The sequence below is a fragment of the Aedes aegypti genome, unplaced genomic scaffold (genome assembly GCF_002204515.2).
Source record: "Aedes aegypti strain LVP_AGWG unplaced genomic scaffold, AaegL5.0 Primary Assembly AGWG_AaegL5_hic_scaff_116_738_PBJ_arrow, whole genome shotgun sequence".
Taxonomy (NCBI): Eukaryota; Metazoa; Arthropoda; class Insecta; order Diptera; family Culicidae; genus Aedes; species Aedes aegypti.
The window spans coordinates 149,775-159,596 of record NW_018734587.1 but is presented as its reverse complement, the minus strand read 5'-3'; the positions used below and the strand labels follow the sequence as shown (position 1 = coordinate 159,596).

General features: G+C 35.5%; 1 protein-coding gene across 1 annotated transcript; it reads left to right on the top strand.

Annotated features, from left to right (window-relative positions):
- The first annotated feature begins 8,214 nt into the window (after window positions 1-8,214).
- LOC110680287 (vitellogenin-like) lies at window positions 8,215-9,743 on the top strand. The gene is given in 7 exon segments (XM_021856121.1): window positions 8,215-8,218; window positions 8,287-8,331; window positions 8,389-8,447; window positions 8,449-9,111; window positions 9,176-9,244; window positions 9,246-9,580; window positions 9,650-9,743. Coding segments are annotated over 7 exon segments (1,269 nt in total).
- Window positions 9,744-9,822: the final 79 nt, after the last annotated feature.

Here is a 9,822-nt window from a genome sequence, read left to right as displayed (position 1 = left end):
CATTTGCCTTTGAATGCGAGTTTGAATTGGACGTGTAGTCACAGAGATATGGACAGAACACTTTTGCATGTTTTTTAGGGGGTGAACCCAAACTTTTGCACGGGAGTGTATGCAACGGTATTGTTTTTATGAATCAAAGCTATCATCATGATGTACAAAAATATTTTGCCAATGACAATAATCTTCCAAGTGACTAGAGTGAGGAAAGGTTCTAGTCCGAGTTTTGTTTTCGGTTCATGACTGGAGAAAAAAACAGCATTTTTTTTAATTTTCCTGAACAACTAGCAAAGGTTTTCTTGAATTTTTATCTCCATGGCGTTTTAAAGAAAGGGTAAAAAATAAACATTTTAAATTTTGATGGGAGTTGTTGACCTCTACGTAGATTAAAATATGAACAGTACAAAAGAACATTGGACATAAAAAAGAAGTTTTGACTGCAAATGATGATACCATGTACTTTGAGGTAATCGAGTTCAGTTCAACTTCGGGGTCCCTCAAGGGGCTCCACAGCTTGTAGGTTGAAGCACCCATCTAGCGATAAGGGGGTCGTGGGTTCGATCCCCACCGGAGCACGTGGTTTCTTTCCGCAGTTTCGCATAACCTTGCAACAGCAAAATTAGGCCGGAATTGACTAGAACTTGACAACTAATTAACTGTGCAACATTTTGCATGTTGTTCTGAATTTTCATTATTCTTTTTTTTTATTGTTTGTTTGATACCATAATCATAAATCGATAAAATCCATGAAAACTGCTTGTATTGCTGTTTGCGTTTGGGGTGACAATCTTGTCTAACTGGGCTTCAAATGCGGTAACACAAAGTAGTCAAAGGATACTTAGCAACCATGATACATATCACCGTCAACCTAGCACAGAAAGTAAATCTTTGACATCGCCTTCCTTGTGAAAAATCTTACCGCGTTTGGTGTTCCCGCATTTGATACTTGCATTTCAAATGCACACAGCAATATTTTGAGACACTGGTGCAAAAATTACAAATATATCATATTACAAATCAAGCTGTCCGGAACTGGGGGACAGGAAGTGCTACATGAAAATTGTAGGTTGACCTCATTCGGTTTAAATATGGTACAAAATACATTCATACTTTAAAATTACGATTGTTTCCAATGGTGCTTGCTTGATCCTAATTATTTTCTGTGCCCAAAACCATTATTAAATTAGTTCAAATTTAAAGCGAATTTAAAGTGAAACGAAAATTTGCATCGTTTTCTCCAGCGATAAAAATATGTGAAAATTAAACTTTTTCAGTTTGAATTCGCGTCGCTGCTACAGATAACATCCCTATTTTTGATGTTGTGCGATAGAATTATACAATTTCCTCGTTTTTATATCAGAAACAGGATGATCTCCTTAAGGTGTTCATTTTACTACCCCTTCCCCTATTGAAAAGTTAGTGTTAACACTTCGAATGACCTTAAAATATGGATCTTATTACGAGAAAACGCAAACAAACCCCTGAAGTGTTATTTTGGACCGTTATACCCCATAAGGCTAACATTACAGGGTTATTACTTTTAATGTCGGTATTGTAAATGGTTATAGAAAATAGTTGTTTGTATGAATTTAATTTCCATTGTACATCTTGTTTTGTATATCTATGACACTTGCCTTAACAAGGTCTAGATTTATTTTTTTCTTCATTCATCTAAATTACGTTACAGCTGGTACGCACGTTTTCCACAGATAAGTACAGGGGATAGGCAAAATGATTGAGATAGGCAAAATTTTGCCCAAATTCAAATAAGCATCGGCTGCCATGACCACTTTATAGTAGAGTGCAGGTGCCCCGGGGATGTGGCCAATTCAAAACATGCCAGAAAACACACCAATATGGGTAAAAACATCAAGATTTTTGAAGGTGATGCTAATAGAAGTATTTACAGCGCAACTTATTTATATTACCACTGTATAGTAGGTTCCATGGGCCCTGGGGGATGAGGTCATGTTTCGAGTTGGCCACATCTCTAGGAGCCCCTGGAATATACTATAGAGTGATTATTATATCTTGTGGTTCTGAAAATGCTCGCCATTTTCCAAGTCACATGGATCTTACTGTTTATGGTAGAATGTGATTCTAAACAGATGAACGGACATGTTCCGAATTGGCCACATCCCCCGGGGCACCTGGAACCTACTATAAAGTGGTCATGGCAGCCGATGGTGCTGGAAATGCTTCGGAAAGCATAACTGTTGAAAATCATGAAGTTTGATGCCCATATTGATATGGTTCCAGATATGTTCCTAATTGACCACTTCCCCCAGGGCACCTGGAACCTTCTATAGAGTGGTCTGTGCATCTAATGGTTCTGAATACGCTGCAGGAAACATCATTTTTAAGGTTGATGTCCGCTTGGATATAGCTCCGGATAATATTTACATGATTGGAAATACAAACATGACTGACCATGCTTTCCGGAACCAGTTTTACGGAAATGGTCATATTTCTGAAGATTTCCAACCAATCTTAATGCGTCCGGTGGCATTCAACTTCCTATTAGTTCTAGTTTCTAGGAAAATTGCAAACATCTATCTAACTTTACACCACACAAAAATACAAGCGACAAAAAAAATGACATTTGGACATGACCTCAGAAAATCCGGAACATCTTCGGTGTCCAGTGGCCAATATGCATGGCCAAGGAAGTTCCTAAAACTGGACCAAATTTGCCGTCGACTGCTTCCAGATGCATCCAATTTCATCCATTTTTCATAAAGTTATAAGCATTTGAATTTGGGCAAAATTTTGCCTATCTCAATCATTTTGCCTATCCCCTGTATTTACGCTACTCAAACATTTTCTCGATTGAATAAAGCATGCTACACCACAATCTATAAGACTTTAAAGATTTTCAATTAGGAACTAATAACTAAATATGGGAAATTTAAGTGAAACAAATATGCGTCGTTTTAAAATATTATATCTTTCAGATGTTATTCAATTGATTATACACTGAAAATTCAAATTAATCTTTTAAATACTAGGTAACATATTTTTTCCATTGATCATTCATTTTACTGACAGAAAATAGTAATTGCCCTATACTATAAGTCTGTAAACAATTAAAGTTAATATAGAGTGTATAGTGTCCATCCCGGGACATCCCGAGACCAAAAATCCCGGGATTTGACAAATTTTGGGATTTCCCGTTTCCCGGTATTTAAGTTCTGTCATCCCGGGAATCCCGGGATTCCCGAAATATTCGTAGTATTTGATGAAAACCACTAAATTTCAATGAAAAACTATTACATTTTCCGCACTTATTTGGTAAAATAGAAAAGCTTCATGAAAAAGAGAATAAACGAGTAATTATTTTCATGAAAACATCAATTTGTCTTCAACATTCTAGGATGAGAAAGTAAATTCGAAAGTCCACCTAAACTTTGATCAATAATTTTGGAAAATTAACATAATCTTCTACTATACTTTTAATGATCTTTAATCGTTTCTTTAGAATAGTTTTAATGACTATTCAAATGTTTGAAGCAAATTGCTTCAATATTATGACTTAATACTTTACCATACTTCCATTCATAAGTAGAAGAAGGTATCGACCTTGATGGTTTTAATTATTTAAAATGGCTATAGCGGTCATGCGACTCAAACTTAAAGGGAGTCTGTAGAAGATCTTCGCAAATGATAAAATGAATAGGTGGATAGGCGTACGCGAATCGCAAGAGGACGACAAAAAATCATTCATAAGTGATATAGACAATTTGAAAAATCCCTAGAAAACCCGTTATTAGTCAAGCTAAGTTTTGATTTTCGTTTAGTTCTTCCATCAGAATGAGTCATACATGAAATGTGATTGGTTATTATGAACATGTTATCTTGAAAAGTTACATAATCATACTTTGTTCATTAAAAAAAACATTGTATTGTTGAATTTGTACTTTTATTTCAACCAAAATACTAGTTTTATTGAAAATTTGAGAAATCCCGGGATCCCGGGATAAGCTAGAATTTTTGTCCCGAGTCCCGGACGAGCAAAATGGCCGGGAAATGGACACTCTAATAGAGCGGGATATGGCCTGACAAAATTTTAAATTATGTCAAACAATTACAGAGACTATGACTCTAGTGTGGCCATTTCCCACTTAAGTCAAGATCAATCAAAGCGAAAACCTCAATTCTCAAGAGCATAAATCTAGTGAATCAAACAGCCGTTCAAGCTGAAGACTTGTTCGATTGGGTACTCGCTGACGGAGACCAGTTGATCAATTTTTTGTAGCGTGAATGGCTGACTGGTTCTCGAGATTCCTGCTCTTCAAAATTTGGGATTTGGCTTCCCGACCAGTGGATAACAACAAAATTGTATCTCAAATATATCAAAATGTGTTATAAATATCAAATTTTGTTTGTTAGAATTACTTTGAGTTGATGGACGAATTTATAACATAATTAAAACAAAATCGATTATAATAACAAAAGCAGTTCCAAATTTGTTTCAATTTAAAAAAGAATTATAACAAATTTCGATGTAGACAAAATTTGTGCTTTTATACATGTAAAGAAATCAACAAATTCTGTTATAATTCAGTTATGGAAAATAACAAAATGAGTTATATGTTTGTTTAAATTATAACATATTTTGTTTCAATTTTGATTATTTAAGAGGAAGTTGTGTTTTAATTTTTGTTACTTTATCAATTATTAGTAGTAGTAGTACTAGTTAGTAGCCAAAATTATAACATGTTTTGTTATAGAAACACGCTAGAAGGGAATCAATCTCCCGATTCAGGCTGGAGAATTACTAGGTCTAGGAAATATAGGAAAGTTGATATTTGAATTTGATTGAATTAGGTAGATAGAATAATTAATTAATGAATATATTCAAATCCGACACGAATGCACCACGTAGGTGTAAAGTGTCGTTAATAAAAACAAACAAACAAACAAACAAACAAACGCTAATGGCTAACAAAATATGTTACAACTCTGTTGTAATCCACTGGTCGGGTTCTATTCACATGCACGCAAATGTGTGGAAAGTTTGCCAACTCTTCATTTTTTTCTGTACTTTTCGTGATTTTTTTAAGTTATTTTTGCTGTTATCGCGTCGCCTTATTTATTTCAGTAGCACTCTGTTAATATTGTCTTAAATATAAATTCATAAAATACATTTGAATAGTGTTAGCATTTCTCCTATTTTTTAGCATAGAAAGTCAATTAAGAGTGCTATGCTAATACTTTATATTATCGTAATACGGCTGAGGATATTAAAAAATGTGATTATACACATATTTATCGGGTGTATTATTTTCCTGTGAACAAAGAATGTTATCAAATTTTGTACACTTTGACAGATACGCGTATTTTGTATTTTAGAGGGTCATACAATTACGACAGCAAAGTTTTACGGAAGGTTTCTTCACCTTGGAAATTCGATATAGTGGAGAGTCTGGAAATTTGATAACAGGTACCTACGATGCTACTCAATAGACACCAAGGCAACGGCTTTTCAACTTGATACCTACTAATCGATCCAGTGATGTACCTTACAGTTCTTAAATTTCAAGTATCTACAATAGTTGGAAGGGAATTCTGATTAAACCCAGATTAAATATATAGTTTGTGCATACGATGGTTTCGTAAGTCGTAGCATATAGTGTAAATAGGAAACCATAAGAAAAATCAAACCATCATTGGTCATCGGAGAGTTCATCCAGTTCATCAAGTGTTATAAATTTGCATGGGGTTCCAACTAACATGGTGAGATTGTTCTAATTTATATTGTATTTATTTGTCTTTTTATATCATATATAACTGGGTTGGGAGGGACCATCAGGGCACCCGAATGAAGCGATTTGGACAGGGAGCTTGGGACTGCCTCCTCCCTGTTGTTAACATTTCGTGGATTGAGAGCCCATCTATTGGGAGTATTCTGTCAATCGAGGGCTTGATTGTAAAATTGTTCGTGAAAACTTTCTTCTGGAAGGAGATTCTTTTCCCCTGCCGCGGGTTTCGTGCAAGTGTTTCTGCTTGCGGGTCCGCACATCCGTTTTTGGCCCTTCATACAGGAGACTGACTGCTCACGAACAACAGCACAATATTGATCAAATCGCTTTTCAGATTATTCCAGTGCTATAGGCAGATGCCTTGCTACAATAGATGGTAGAACCAAATCATCATCATCATCACGATGGTTTCGTAAGTCGAATCTGGTTCACGACACTGAAGACGATCTTACAGTTGAGGTCGAAATATCTGTCAAAGGATACAAACTCTAGTGGAATTAAATATAAGAAGAATATAAGAAATCTTAATTATTATAATAAGGTTGGTTTGAGAAAATTACTTTTTGTAATCTTACTTTTGAAACTATGATAGAGCTTCAAAAGTTGATTATAAAAAAGTGGCGTCAATTATATAGAGCATCATGTTTTGCTAACGTTACTTAATAAATATGTATAGTAACTTTTACAATAAGAAAAAATGCGTTTTCGTTCCAACAGGTCAATAAGCCAATCATTTTTAAATACATTGTAAAGTGTTGCAGATCATAAAATTGTTTGTAAGATCATGATCATAACTTGGGCAGTAAAGTTAAAATCATATCTCGAAACGAACATATTCTTATCTCACATCTCAATCTGATATTAAAAACTTTTTCGAAAATTTAGTAAAACTTGACATCTGAAAAAGACCAAAATTAGTTCTTTGACATTAAACAAAGCATATTCAACAGGGGACGGACCTGGTGTAGTGGTTAGAACACACGCCTCTCACGCCGAGGACCTGGGATCGAATCCCATCCCCGAGATAGTCACTAAAAATTCAGTGACGACTTCCTTCGGAAGGGAAGTAAAGCCGTTGGTCCCGAGATGAACTAGCCCAGGGCTAAAAATCTCGTTAATAAAGATAGAAAAAAAAAGCATATTCAACATGTGAACCATGTGACGTCGGGACAACCTCTATGCGCAACAAGTAGTCTCAAACAGGGAAGATTTTTTCTTTTTTCTCTCAGATTATTATTTCCATTTTCTTTCATATGTGAAACAAAGCCGAATGCTTCTCTTGGTATAAGGATCTGAAAGTCAAGGGTTCGATGCTAGCAGTCGATTTTTTTTATTCTTCTGTCATCTATCAGATCATAATTTGATGTTGATTTTATGAAAAATAAATGCATTGTATGGCAGTATGGGAGGAAACTAAATTTTTTTTTAACTTACCAAGGACTCAAAAGAGCTTATTTGAGGCTGTTTTTTTTTTCAACTCGTATCGCATACTGGGTGAATAGTCAGAAAATAATTCTGATAGAAATTTCATTGCTACTACATTACGTGGCTCATGTATAATCTCAATGTGGCTGTTATGCGATTACAATTACCAATGTGACAAAACAATTTTGTATTTTTGTCGAATTTTATAGAACAATATAATAGATTTCATTAAGTTGACCGAAAGTATTTATAATTTGATGACTTTCCACGGTATTAACTCGAAATTGTCAAAAAGTGTCGAATGTGACAAATATGCAGTTATGGGTAGCACATTTCTTACAGAACCCAGCGGAAGATTTTCAATCAGTCCTGGAAACGATTCTTACTAAATTTTTTTATAGGATTCTCGAAAAATCTTGGACAGGATTCTTACAGTGGAAATAACTCTTACAAAAAAATTGGGCACGATTTTCATATAAAACTAGTAGGGATGCCTATCGAATTTTCTGCAGATTGTTACAGAATTTTTAATAAAATTCTTCTAAAACCCTTAACATTATTCTAACAGATTCAATGGTACAAAACATCCAGAGTTAGACTCTGACGTAATACTGAGCACAGTTCAAGAATGTTTGGTAAGATTTTAATAGAATTCTGGAAAAGGCTCTAACTAGTCTTAACAGGATGATCAGCAGCAAAAATCTTGTATGAACCACAAAAAATCATCGACCGGTTTTCATTAGATTTCACGGAAGAGTTAAAATTGTTTGTGAGATTTGGTTCTCGTTACAATTGGACAGGCCCGTTCTATATGATAACTTACTGATACCTTTAAATAGTGATTTCTTCAACTTCCATAACTTGCAATAATATACTAAATTTATGTAAAGTTTCCTCTGCCTCTATTAATTTTGCTCCTCGGATCAATGGATACTGGAATTTAGATTCATATAATCAATTTTCAAAAAAATCCATGTCAGGTTATTCCTAAATATATTTTCATTAGAATGGTGTTTTATGGTGTTTTATAATGGGTCTGTTTAATTTTTGCCTATTTCCTACATCACGGCTGTATTATTGATATTTTTTTTAATCTTTTCAGACCCCTTGAAAGATCCTCGGATATGTGGGCGACCGCAGTGTCATGGTAAGCTAAAAAACACTTCTCTATTTGAAAATAGCTGAAATTAAAATTCCATTCCAGAAACAAACAACAAATTTAGGTACCAACAGCATCGACTTTACAAGTATGACTACGCAATGTAACGTTAAAACCCAGTTCTCTGGGAGTGGAGAAAATTCTTCAGAGCTGCATCTTATAGCAGCAGTAGAAATTGATTTTCCAAAGCCTTGCCAGGGATTGTTGAAGTTGCACTCCATAGAGGTGCGTGATCGACCACTGCCGGTAGTTGAAGAGCAAGACTTCGAGTATGGCGCTGATTACGTCGAACCTCCGCCAGAGGTTGAACTGCATCCGAAGAGTGATGCTATTGCAGAAGACCTGATGCGATTCGAGCTGAAGTTTGCATTCCACGATGGTGTGGTGGGTGAAATCTGCCACGAGGAGGAAGAACCCGTGTGGACCTTGAACTTGAAACGTGGTATTTTGTCGTCGTTCCAAAACAGTATGCCTCGCTTTGACATCGATTATCACACAACGGAAACGGACGTATCTGGAGTGTGTGATGTTACGTACACGATGAGTGGATCGAAGGAAACAAGTCTATCGATTAGGAAAACAAAGGATATTGATTCTTGCAAAAGGAGATACAAGACGAATTCTCTCATCCAGACAGTACCCTACGAATTCAGACCGGGTAATGCCCTTTTTCAACATATTAGAAGTGGCGGAATTACATCTCTATTCGATTTTTATTTTCAGAACTATGTTGCTTGGCCAATTTTGAATTCAACCAGCTACTGTAATGTATGTAGTATAATTTTCGTAATGTTGCGAACATTGAATAATCAAAAATGATTTGAATTTACAGATTTCGGTTGATAACTTCGTTTACAAGGAAGCTATTTGCTACGAGCGACATCAATTGGTTCCATTTTCAAAACGGGCAAGCAGGTGCGGTAACGGAATCATTCAGCAAACTAACCTTGGCTGACGAAGAATCGTACTCGCCGGAGGAGCAGACTCCCGATGATGATTATGAGATTCAGAAACGATCTAGTCTCATCTACGATCATACACCGTCGGTTCGGGATAGCCACGATGAGATTAAAGCCTCTCGTGAACTGCTGAAAGAACTTTGTCGACAAGGTTTTCCAGATATTCAAAGAAACTTTCCAGATGTATTTTTGAGTTTTCTTTCCACCACAAGGGTGCTGTCGTTTACTGCACTTTCACAGCTACTCTATCGATCAAAAAGTATCTGTGAGAATGGAAAGTAAGTAGCTCTATGATCATGGTTTGTATATAAATATTTTTTTTCTAACGTAACCATTTATAATTGAAGGAATCATGTTTTGGAAAGCCTTCCATACATTGGAAGTCCGGCATCGGTGACGTTGATGAAGGATCAAATCGTTAAAGAATCAAATACCAGCTGATCTCGCCAAAAAATGGATGGAGTCTTTTGCTTATCTCACAAGGTAATACTGCAATTATTCATGTTTAAGATTAAAATAA